The sequence below is a fragment of the Lepus europaeus genome, chromosome 12 (assembly GCF_033115175.1).
Source record: "Lepus europaeus isolate LE1 chromosome 12, mLepTim1.pri, whole genome shotgun sequence".
Lineage (NCBI taxonomy): Eukaryota > Metazoa > Chordata > Mammalia > Lagomorpha > Leporidae > Lepus > Lepus europaeus.
Window position 1 is genome coordinate 28,566,231 of NC_084838.1, and position 13,185 is coordinate 28,579,415.

At 40.2% G+C, this 13,185-nt stretch overlaps 1 protein-coding gene across 3 annotated transcripts in view; it reads right to left on the reverse strand.

The window, feature by feature from the left end:
- The window catches only part of SLC44A1 (solute carrier family 44 member 1), a 223,322-nt gene that overhangs the window by 71,936 nt on the left and 138,201 nt on the right, over nucleotides 1–13,185 (reverse strand). For all 3 annotated transcript variants that reach the window (XM_062207835.1, XM_062207834.1, XM_062207833.1), the window contains exons 10-12: nucleotides 12,929–13,094; nucleotides 12,177–12,333; nucleotides 9,750–9,833 (exon numbers count right to left, since the gene is read on the reverse strand). In XM_062207835.1, the coding sequence (XP_062063819.1) occupies nucleotides 9,750–9,833; nucleotides 12,177–12,333; nucleotides 12,929–13,094 (407 nt within the window). The remainder of the gene's footprint in view (nucleotides 1–9,749; nucleotides 9,834–12,176; nucleotides 12,334–12,928; nucleotides 13,095–13,185) is intronic.

The following is a 13,185-nucleotide window of genomic DNA, read 5'->3' on the forward strand; positions in this document are numbered from 1 at the left end:
CATCATACAAATCTGAGTGACTTCCTATAAGAATACATGACTATCTGATATTTGCATGATTTTCTATCTCAAAAGTTAATATGTAAACTATTGTAAAGAAATCATATTCTCAAGTTTTCTGATTGCAGTCATTTGTTCTTGCTCCCTTGTAGTTACCTGTCAGTGCTTCTCATCACTTAAAAGCTAGCATGCAGCCGGCACCGTGGCTCAACAGGCTAATCCTCCGCCTGTGGCGCCGGCACACCGGGTTCTAGTCCCGGTCGGGGTGCCGGATTCTGTCCCGGTTGCCCCTCTTACAGGCCAGCTCTCTGCTATGGCCCGGGAAGGCAGTGGAGGATGGCCCAAGTCCTTGGGCCCTGCACCCGCATGGGAGACCAGAAGCACCTGGCTCCTGGCTTCGGATCAGCGAGATGCACCGGCCGCAGCGGCCATTGGAGGGTGAATCAACGGCAAAGGAAGACCTTTCTCTCTGTCTCTCTCTCTCTCTCACTGTCCACTCTGCCTGTCAAAAAAAAAAAAAAAAAAAAAAAAAAAGCTAGCATGCACCAAAGAGTTAACTACCTAACTGAAGGGCTCCACAGATTTTCACCTTCTACAAAAGCTTCTTTTGAAATATTCTGTCAAATGCCTCAATGAAGTAAAAATAAACTACACTTGTGATCTTGTGTAACAGTGACCCTGTTGAAAAAAAGATGGAAAACCATCCCAGCCAGACCTATTCTCAAAGAACTGGTTCTTAGTTCTCAATAGTTCCCTGAGTATTCACAATACCCATTGAACAATTTATTCTAGAACATGGATGGTCACACTATCACCAGCAGGCTATATCTGACCTGCCTATTTTGTTCATAAATAAAGTTTTACTGGATCACAGGCATGCTCATCTGTCTATGGCACAATAGACAGTGATAGTGGAACAAAGCAGTTGAGACAGAGTATATGGTCCCCAAAGCCAAATATATTTAGTCTTCATGCCTTTACAGAAAAAAATCTATTGGACATTGTTTTACAGAATCAATACCAACTTCATTCACAATCTATGGAACCCTCCTTTTCTTCTCTTTTTTCTTTGTCTTTCTTCCTTCCCTTTTTCCTTCCTTCCTTCCTTCCTTCCTTCCTTCCTTCCTCCCTCCCTCCCTCCCCCCCTCTTCTTTTTTAAGATTTACTTTATCTACTTGAAAGAATGACAGGGAGAGAGGGAGTGACAGAGAGAAAGAGAACTTCCATCCACTGGTTTACTCCCCAAATGGCCAAAACAGTCAGGGCTGGGCCAGGCTAAAGCCAGGAGCCAGCAACTTATCTAGGTTTCCCACATGGGTAATAGGGGCCCAACTACCTGGATCATCATTTGCTGCTCCCACATGCATTAACAGAGAGCTGGATGGGAAGTGGACCAGCTGGGACTTGAACTGGAGCTCATATGGGATGCAGGTGTTGGAGGGGGCAGCTTAATTCACTGTGCCACAATGGTGGCCCTAGGATCCATATTCTTATCCTTTTTGAAATACAAACCACATTTGCTCATTTCAAGTTTCAATAACTTCCTCTACAATTTCCAATCTTTTAGCATCTTTCACTATAATTCTTCAGTTAAACAATTTAATTGGAAACAGCCTTTAGTCATCTGGGATATAACTCCTCTGTGGAGAAATACCATATTTCCCATATTCTAAGACATGATGACAAGAATAATGAACCAGTTAATGAACACTAGGTTTTCAAAGAAAAATACCTTACAATATTAAATATATCTACTAATTATAAGATGTCTCCTGATAATAAAAAGCATTCTAATATCTAGGATCATGGAAACTGGACAACTCATTTAAATCAACTAGGTGGGGCCAGCGCTGTGGTGCAGTGGGTTAACGCCCTGGCCTGAAGCGCCAGCATCCCATATGGGCACCTGTTCAAGACCCGGTTGCTCCACTTCTGATCTAGCTCTCTGCTATGGCCTAAGAAAGCAGTGGAGGGTGGCCCAGATCCTTGGGCCCCTGCACCCACCTGGGAGACCCAGAAGAAGCTCCTGGCTCCTGGCTTCAGATTGACACAGTTCCGGCTGTTGCGGCCAATTAGGGAGTGAACCATCGGATCGAAGACTCTCTGCCTCTCCTTCTCTCCGTTTAATTCTTTCAAGTAAATAAATAAATCTTAAAAAAATAAATCAACTAGGTCCTATCTTATGTCCATCCTCATCTCTATGAGAACTCACTCTTAACTATGCTATTCTATCCTTTTTGATTTCTCCATGAGTTTCCTTGGAGGAGACAGAATCAGGACAGAGTCCACGTGCCCCCTATTCTGTCTCCTTTGTTACAATCAGACCAACTGACTCCAGCAAAGGGTCAAACACTCCCAAGCTACTATAAACGCTCTTTTGTTTTCCTCCGTAATTTTCTTTTCTTTTTTTTCTTTCTTTCTTTTTTTTTTTGACAGGCAGAGTTAGACAGTGAGAGAGAGAGACAGAGAGAAAGGTCTTCCTTTTCCATCGGTTCACCCCCTAAATGGCTGCTACGGCTGGTGCGCTGCGGCTGGCACGCTGCACTGATCTGAAGTCAGGAGCCAGGTACTTCCTCCTGGTCTCCCATGTAGGTGCAGGGCCCAAGTACCCTGGGCCATCCTCCAGTGCACTCCCTGGCCACAGCAGAGAGCTGGACTAGAAGAGGAGCAACTAGGACAGAATCCAGCGCCCCAACCGGGACTAGAACCCAAGGTGCCGGCACCGCAGGGGGAGGATTAGCCTAGTGAGCTCCGGCCTTCCTCGTCATTTTCAAAGCTTTCGTTCTCTGAGAATGGTCACTCCTTCTCTGTTGTTTCTTTCCTGTCACCCCACCCTGGCCTATTCAGCAGACAAAGAAGGAAGCAGTTCCAGGGGAGGATGTACTTGTAGAAACTTAGCCTTCTTGTCATTATTTATCTGTTTAACTCCTTTGTATTCAACCTAATTGAAAAAAAAAAAAAAAAAAGGAAGCTGATATTTCATAAACTCTTTCACCCACTTCCAAGGCAGGAAAATGAACTGCATGAGGTACACAAAGGTCAAGATGACCTCTTCAGGAAGAAAATGTGCTACAAATCTCGCAGGCCACAGAAATTTCAGTTTCAATACCTCCTAGTCTTAAAAGGGTTTGTCCTAAGGTTTTGAAGAAGTTCTGATTCCTTTGTGGTTTTCCTTGATAACTGTTCTCTGCGCTTTCAGCAGACTACATGAGAATTTTGCAATCCACCCACCTTCTTTTCAGACAGCTTTTTTTATCCTGAGTTAAACTGCCCACAGAGAGGCATCACTAATTAACATTTAGCCTTTACCTAACATCTGCTCAGGTGGGACTCAGGCTTGACACCATTTAACTCCCAGAAGCAGGATAATGGATGTTCACAATCCAAGGATCTTTAGAAGGATGACTGTTAGCTCAAGTGATCCATGGCAGCCCTTTTGTGTGACAGGATGTAGTACTGATTATGTGGACAAAAATATGTTAGGGTCACCATGCAGGTAAGCAGGCCTGCGTAGCCATCTGTCCCAAAGCACAGCTTTCACATGTTTACACATTCTTTTCTTCCTTCACTGAAGAAGCTAGACATTCTCTTAAAGTTTAAAATTTCATATAGTGACTCAATAGGAGCACACTAGACAGCAGTGATAGGAAAAGAATAGGATGTGTGCAATTCTATGTGTGGATCTTTATAAATTAATAAGGCAAAAGGCAATTATAATTATTTTTATTTAGGATGAGGAATGGAAGGGGGATGCTACGGTCTGAATGTTTGTGTCTCCCCCATCTCTTAAAATTCGTATGTTGGGGCTGGCGCCGTGGTTCAGTTGGTTAATCCTCCGCCTGTGGCACCGGCATCCCATATGGGTGCCGGGTTCTAGTGTCCCAGTTGCTCCTCTTCCAGTCCAGCTCTCTGCTGTGGCCCGGGAGGGCAGTGGAGGATGGCCCAAGTGCTTGGGCCCCTGCACCCATGTGGAGAGACAGGAAAGAAGCACCTGGCTCCTGGCTTCAGATTGGCGCAGCTCCAGCCATGGCGGCCATTTGGGGTGTGAACCAATGGAAGGAAGACCTTTTTCTCTGTCTCTCTCTCTCACTGTCTATAACTCTACCTGTCAAATAAAAAAATAAAATTCATATGTTAAAACTCAATCACAGGAGCCAGCATTACGGTGCAGCAGGTTATGGCAGGTAAAGCTGCCACCTGTGATGCAGGCATCCCATATGGGCACTGGTTTGTGTTCGGGATGCTCCACTTCCAATTCAGCTCCCTGCTAATGATCTATGAAGAGCAGTGGAAGATGACCCAAATGTCTTGGTCCCTGTCATCCATGTATGAGACCATGATGAAGCTCCTGGCCCCTGGCTTCAGCCTGGCCCAGCACTGGCCATTGTGGCCATCTGGGGAGGAAAGCAGTGGATAGAAAATCTCTCTATCTCTCCCCCTCTCTCTCTGTAACTCTTTCAAATAATAAATAAATCTAAAAATAAAAAATAAAAAAATTAAAATAAAAACTTAATCACAAAAGTAATGGCATTAGGAATGGGGCTTTTTGGAAGGAACTGTGTGCTTATAAAGAGCTCCAGAGAGCTCTTGTGTCTTCCACTATGTGAGGACGTGGTTGGAAGGTGCCATCTATGAACCAGGAAATGGGCCCTTATAAGACACTGAATCTGTTGGTGCCTTGAGCTCAGACTTCCCAGCCTCCAGAGCCATGAGGAAACATTTCTCTTATTTATAAGTCCCAGTTCACAGTTTTTTCTTACAGTGGCCCAAATGGACTAAAAGAACATAATATCAAACCCATATCATAGGCTTCATCCTGTTTTATTCTAAATCCTTAGACTTTTAAAAATTTTTAAGAATTAAAAGTACTATGTAAATATTAATTTAAATGGACATTCCCTGAAATAATTTCTTGTCTTTACTTACAGCATAAAACATGAAAGTTCAAGATATTTGCATATTCTTTATAATAAACTATGCTTTTGTTTTCTTTATGCTATACAAAAAATATGTATATACTTATATGGGAGGCAGTGTGATATACTGGAAAAAGCCAGAAAAACTTAGATTTGAAAACTTCCTCTACCCGTGGGTCACATGATTTGCCACAAGACACCAGTCTCAATTTTCTCATCCATAAAACAGGAAGTAATGCTTTCTTTGCTGAATGAAACTGATGAAATATTTAGTGTAGTAGCTATACAGTAGCTGACAAAAAATTATTTTTTATAAAGTGCCCATTCACACTGCCGAGAGGAAAGCTCTGTAATATTAACAGCTTATCAGTCAGAGCAGATATCCTCCAATATTAAATGTATGATCTCCAAACACTGCCAAAGTAAAACAGGGCCTGAGAAATGCAATAACCAATGGGAAATGTATTCTGGTTGCAACAATCTTTTCAAAACCTTAACATTTTAAAGTAAAATTAAATTGATATTTCACAGCAGAAGAAAGGCTAGATCAACCACTAACCAATCTTGACAAATGACTAAATCCTAGACAAATGCAAGCACTAAAAAAATGGCAAAAGGATCAAAAGAAAATATAACAGGGTTACTGTTCTGCAGGTGGGAAAATTCCTTCTAAGCATAAAAGCCAAGTTAGAAACCCTAACACTACAAAAGACTTGACAGGAGAAAAAATTTAAAAGTGCCATATGTTTAAAATTTTTTTAAAAACTAACTGTGGACATTAGAATAAGAACCACCACTCACAGAAGTCTTATGGTACTCTAAGCACATGTTAAGAGCATTGAAGATATAATTCTTCTTTATCCTCCAAATAATAAGCACTACAGACAATTATTATCTCCATTTCACAGATGATGTTTATATATTATCAGATATCATGACAATGAAATAAAATATTACAGACTTTTTCTCAAAGCTAATAATAAATATTTTAATAACTATTATGTTAGCATGCTGAGATTATGGGGTAATATTTTGTTCTTGTCTTGGTTTTCTAAACTCTTCTTTACTATTTTATATTATGTTTGTTTTGAAAGAAAACCGATATGTTTTTAGAATTACTTTCTGGATTCTTTGTCACAGCTTTCTTATCTTAGAGTAAAACATTGGCAGTCTGTTTACTAATAAAAAAATTGAGGTGAGAGAGTTATAACAACACATAGACTAGGTACTTACCAAGACCCAGGCACGGTAAGAATTGATTTCCCTGTATTACATTTTACCGTTATCTAAAGCCTCTGTGGATAGGCATATTTTTCTCCACTTATTGAAGGAGAAAATTTAGACTCAGAGGTCTCACTGAGCTTGCCAAAGCATTGCATTGTTGAGATTAAAATGCAATGTCAACATCTGGGCTCTCTTCACTGCACATCCCCTCAATTATACCGCACATCCCCTCAATTATACATTTTACCTTTTCTTTTTTTTAAAATTTTTAAAAAATTTTTTGACAAGCAGAGTGGACAGTGAGAGAGAGAGAGAGACAGAGAGAAAGGTCTTCCTTTTTGCCGTTGGTTCACCCTCCAATGGCCACTGCGGCTGGTGCGCTGCGGCCAGCGCACCGCGCTAATCCGATGGCAGGAGCCAGGTGCTTCTCCTGGTCTCCCATGGGGTGCAGGGCCCAAGGACTTGGGCCATCCTCCACTGCACTCCCTGGCCACAGCAGAGAGCTGGCATGGAAGAGGGGCAACCGGGACAGAATCGGTGCCCCAACCGGGACTAGAACCCGGTGTGCGGAGGATTAGCCTGTTGAGCCGCGGTGCTGGCACATTTTACCTTTTCTAACGCTATATAAAAAGGTGGACTCAATGTGATGTTTATGGGGAAAAACAACTTCATATTCAGAAGGGGATGACTAATAACAGAGATAAAGGGAAGCTGACTTGTTATCCTGGCACCAGCTATGTTTGGATCATGAGTGGGGCACTAAGCTCAGAGCTGCCGATTATATCCAGTGTTACTAAGAGCAGAGCCCTCCACGCACCAACACTCCTGATCTTATCCTCTTGTTTTTAGAATTTTAGAGGCAGAGGCTCTGGAGGTTATCTATACAGCATGGCCATGAAGACCATCATCTTCAGACTGGTGCCCACCCAGCTCTGAAACATCTTGTAGGAAGGGGGTTTATTTTATTTATTTATTTTTTAAAGATTTATTTATTTATTTCAAAGGCAGAGTTACAGAGAGGCAGAGGCAGAGAGAGAGTGAGAGGTCTTCTATCTGCTGGTTCACTCCCTAGATGGCCGTGACGGCCAGAGCTGTGCTGATCCGAAGCCAGGAGCCAGGAGCTTCTTCCCAGTCTCCCATGTGGGTGCAGGGGCCCAAGGACCTGGGCCATCTTCTACTGCTTTCCCAGGCCACAGCAGAGAGCTGCATAAGAAATGGCACCCATATAGGATGCCAGCACTACAGGTGGCAGCTTTACCTGCTGCGCCACAGCACCGGCCCCAGGAAGGGGGTTTAAACAATTCCTCTGGCAACCAATTCTTATATTTAATCTATCATGACAGGACATATTGTAATACCTGTAATACGTTGACCGTGTTTCAAACAAAGCATTCCCTATAAGCACAGAACATGAAGTACCACAGTTGATCAGATCCCATGTGTACTTCATATTCCCAAAGAGAAATACTAAGTATGAGTTTGGAATCCCTTTTCTAAACCTTTGCTCAAATGTTTGGATTTATCACAATTTTAATGCTCCTTGAAACCTCAAACATCATGTCTATAAAATTAAGATCCAAAACAGACAAGACAAAAAAACCTGCATAAGTATGACCAATATGCTGGTATTAAATCACTGACTAATGTTTAGCTTGGGTTACATTGAAAATCTTGTATTTTTCCCCCTGGTTAATGACTATCTTGACATCACATGGTTTGTTTTCTTCCTTCAGTGTAACTGCACACCTATTTTTTGAGATTCTTGCTTAAAGTTTAATATGACCCTGTTGGTTTTTATGAACCCAAATATTCATTGATGTATCTAATAATTCATTCAGAAAGCATCTAAAGACTACATATTATTTACCAAGCACTGCAGTTTCTAGGGAGACATAGAAAAATAGGATAATATTCCCATATTTAAGGAGGTAGAAATCTAAAGATGAAGATAAAGAAGTAAACTGACAATTTCATTAGAGTGTTCTCAGTGTTTTCACAAAGGTAAGAACCAGTGTCATGGAAGCTCAGAGGAGGGGCTGGGGTGATGGAGGGGGAAGGCTTCTTGGAGGTGATGCTCAAGGAAGAATCATTAAGGCTCAGTAGGAGAAAATCAAGTGTTAGTAGGATGTCATTTCCGGCACTGGCATTTGGCTAACTGCAAAAGCAAAAGGTATAGGAAGAGGGTAGCAGGCACAGACACCAAAGAGGTGGGCTTATCAAATTGTTCTGAAGATAAAACACTTAGATGTAATGACGATGACCTTTAATGTATCAATCAACTTTTTGATAAGGTTTCTTGGCTCCAAACCAAATATAATCTTTCAGGTTCTCATGGCTCTTACTACTAATTACTTTAATAATGAGCTTCCAAACAACATATATATCCATAGACAGCATTACAATCAAGAAGAATGTTCTTTTGCTAATGAAACATACCACTTTTGCATATTAACCATAGAGTCCAATAAAACAAAGTATGGGCATACTCAGTACCACAGCTACAGGACTATCAACCTCTGACTACCCTGGTGTGGATGGAAAGTGCAGTGCTTAGAGGTAAATGGTGAGAAAGTAAATCACTTAGAGGTAAATGGTGAGAAACTCAATTTTGTCTTGGCCTTTTAGATGAGGGCATCAATATGTTAGGATTGATTTTCAGGGAATGGAAAAGTAGTTAAAGAAAAAAAGATGAGAACAGTGCTCCATAGCAAGTCCTACATGCTCGAATACAGAGACAGAGCACTATCCCACTACCCCATTCAACCTGAGAAACAGCATTTCCTTTGACAATATTTCTCAGGCCAGTATTATAGGGTTCAGCAGTTGCAAAAAAAAAAAAAAAATCTATACAGAGAGCACACCAGTTCTGAACAATAGTAGACAGTTGCAAAAAAGCAGAAAAAAAAAAAAAAAGTGGCACAACAGCTTTCATACGACATTTTAAAAAATAGCTAGAGTAAGGCCGGCGCCGTGGCTCAATAGGCTAATCCTCCGCCTGTGGCGCCAGCACACCGGGTTCTAGTCCCGGTTGGGGCGCCGGATTCTATCCCGGTTGCCCCTCTTCCACGCCAGCTCTCTGCTATGGCCCGGGAGTGCAGTGGAGGATGGCCCAAGTGCTTGGGCCCTGCACCCCATGGGAGACCAGGAGAATCACCTGGCTCCTGGCTTTGGATCAGTGCAGTGCGCTGGCCGCAGCAGCCATTGGAGGGTGAACCAACAGTAAAGGAAGACCTTTCCCTCTGTCTCTCTCTCACTGTCCACTCTGCCTGTCAAAAAAAAAAAAAAAAAAAAAAGCTAGAGTAGACAGATTCTTAGGGAAATAAAAAAAATGAAAGGATATGAATTCAGGGATAAGAGTAAATGTCTTTCTTGAAATGTGAACCCTATTGAGGTTTTATCCATGTGGTAAAAATAACCATGAGCCTTGGGAAGAACATATATTCATTTAAAAAATGTGACTGAAACAGACATACTTAAGATCAAGGGATAATGTATAATAACACAAGTAAAACATAATATCTTTCAATTAAGTTCAATTTTATTTTGGAAGAAAAAAACAACAAACCTATCTTTGAAAGTGAATGTCAGATTTACCTAAAATTTGCTTACCTGATTTAAATAATTTAGGCACTTTTCAAGACACCAAAGGCAACAAATGCAAGACTTCAGCACACATCGTGCACAAGCATTTTCCTGGACAGAATAAAAAAGTTAAATAATTTAAAAAAATCTAATTTATATCAAAAACTTCAAACATTAGAAAAATAAAAATTTCAAAACACATCGCTGCTTCAAATCCGTACCTTTCCTTCTCAGTTGATTCCATATTTATTTAGTACCTCTTGCATGTAAGATACAATGAGGTATTACATATAAAAACCAACAAGGAAAAATTACAATCTAATAAGACAGAAAAATGCTAAATATAAAATAGGTTAGAACTGAAATAGGGTATGGGTTCCAAGAGGAAAGTAGAGTATTAACATGGTGTGAAAGACAGCAGGAATCAGGAAAGGTTTCTGTTTTGGCATTTGAGCTAAAATATGTTGAAAGGCATGCTATATCTACAGTCAAAGGCAGGGAATTCCTTAAATGTTCTTCATGTTAGCCCCTTATAAGATGCATACTATAAAAATATTTTCGGGCCGGCGCCGCGGCTCACTAGGCTAATCCTCTGCCTTGCGGCGCCAGCATACCGGGTTCTAGTCCCGGCACCGATCCTGTCCCGGTTGCCCCTCTTCCAGGCCAGCTCTCTGCTGTGGTCAGGGAGTGCAGTGGAGGATGGCCCAAGTGCTTGGGCCCTGCACCCCATGGGAGACCAGGAGAAGCACCTGGCTCCTGGCTTTGGATCAACGCGGTGCGCTGGCCGCAGCGCTCCAGCCGCGGTGGCCACTGGAGGGTGAACCAACGGCAAAAGGAAGACCTTTCTCTCTCTCTCTTTCTCTCTCACTGTCCACTCTGCCTGTCAAAAATTAAAAAAAAATAAAAAATAAATAAAATAATAAAAATATTTTCTCCCATTCTATAGGTTGTTTTTTCACTCTGTTAGTTGTTTGCAGGGCTCAAAGGTTTTCAGTTTGATGTAATCACACTTGTCCCTGTACTTTTGGGGTCTTATGCAAAAAATCTTTGTCCAGAGCAATGTCATAGAGTATTTCTCCATGTTCTCTTTTGGTAGAGTCATTCAATGGGTATAAAGTTACTGCTAGATGAGAGGACCAAGTTCTAGTGTTCTATTGCATAGCAGGGAGGTTATGGTTAATAATGCTATCCTGAACAGTTCAAAGTAGATAGAACAGATAACTTTGAATTATTCTACCACAAATATATGATAAATGAATGAAGTGATGGAAATGTTAAATACCTTGATTTTATCATTATACATTATATATATATCAAAACATCACAGTGCACTTTATAAATAAGCACAATTATTATGTGTCAATGAAAAACAAAGTAACATTTTTTTTTTTTAAAAAAAGGATAGGGAATAATATTCCACTGTTTATATCTACCACATTTTCTCTATCCATTCATCTGATGATGGATACCTATGCTGGTTCCGAATTTTGGCTACCATGAACAGTGCTAGTATAAAAAAAAATGAAATTCTACCATTTGCAGCAAAATGGAAGCAACTGGGGAACATCATGTTGAGTGAAATAAGCCAGACCCAGAAAGGCAAATACTGCATGTTCTCCCATATATGCAGGAGCTAAAATTTAAGAAATACACAGAAAAGAAAGAAAAAAGAGAAATGTCTGTGTGTATCAATATTGCTGCAAATATAGTTTTGTAAAACATTGTTTTATAACTTTGTCAAACCAATGGTTAAGAATGCTATACTACTATAGCTTTAATGATCTGTGGTTACTTTCAAATTTACTGCATATGGGTTAAATGGTCATTTTCCATTTAAGTATTGTTTATAGCCATTGTCTATATTCTCACTAACCTAGAATCTTTTTGCTTTTTACTTGTTAAACTTCTTATTTGGTGAAATATTAAGCCTATTTACTGTAATGTAATTTTAAAAAATTGTATCTCAAAAACTAAAAAACCAAAAAAGAAACAAAAGGAGAAGGTAAAGGGGTGGGAAGGAGAGAGGGGAAGGGAAGGAGGAAGGGAATACTATTATGTTCTTAGAATTGTGTCTACAAATCACACTGAATCTGTTAAAAGCTAATTAAAAATTTTAAAAATTGAAATTATTGTCAGACAAATGGTTACCATATAAGGCAAAAAAAAAAAAAAGAAAAGAAAGGAAAAGAAAAGGTTGTAAGGAGGAAGGTATGTGAGTCAACACAGAGGAAGAGAAGCATTGGGACTGTGGGAACCAGTGATCAGATCCATTTTGCCAGAGTATGTAGGGTGCATGAGTGGGAGGCAAGGAAGAAGAACCGGATTCTACTTTTTGTAAAGAGTTTGAGGAAAACATTCACCATTTTGCATTCCACATCATTGGGTACCTGACTGTATGTACAAGTGGATTTGGAATATGCCTACAGGAAGTCCTGAAAAGCATTTTTCCCTTACCTTTCCTTTGAGTTGACTGTGAATGTACATGAGGATCATCCGTGGAATTTTCACTAATGTGATAATGAAAGATCCTTTCGCCACAGTACCGAGGTGATAACGAATAAGGCGATTCACTGATGCCAAAATAGGTGTAAATGGCAAATTCCTTTTATCTCTAAAAATGATCAAAAAGATCATTAAGACAAAGCCTATACCAGGATGGAAATACAAATATACTTTAGAGTTAATACAGTGAAATATTTAGTTTATTATTATTCTTATCACGACAGAATGTCAAAGTCATATGTAATGAATACTTGGAGAGTTAGGAAACAATCAGAAACTAGAAGCTAAAAAGATATTTAATCTAGACCTGGCAACTCATTATAATAACAAACCATCTGGCCAAGAGCTTTTAACATTTAGTTCTGAAGTTCGCAATGGTGACTCATAACACTTCTGTTGATCCAAAGAAATTAAAAAGGCTGGTGGCCATTCGATGGGCATATACATAAAGCAAAGGTCCCTACTAAATACAATTTAAGTTGTATCTTGAATTGCTGTTCTGATAAGTTTTTTGAGACAACTGAAGTATAAAGAATAAAATAGTAATTTTCCATTTTTCTACTTCCAGAATTCTCAACAGTAACACCTTGTTGATTATTTTGCTAAAGAAATGAAACTCTTACCAGCCTCAGGTTCATTCCCTTCCCTGCCTCTCTGCACAATCACTTATAAGAACTTGAGTGTTCTGACAAGTACAAACTCACCTAGTAAAATAATATGTTACCACAGCTCCTGCCACAGTCATCTGCTGACATGCTAGAATAAATTCACTGATCCAAATCAGGCCCACCACATGGTACCACCACATGTACTGCAGAGGCCCAGAAATTTTGAACTCCACAAAGCCTTGATCATTCTGAACAGCACTGCCTAGGAAAATACCAAGAAGGGAAAAAAGAAGCACATAAAGTACAAACCGAGAAAAACAGCTATCATAAGAGTAGTCTAATTTTCAATCACA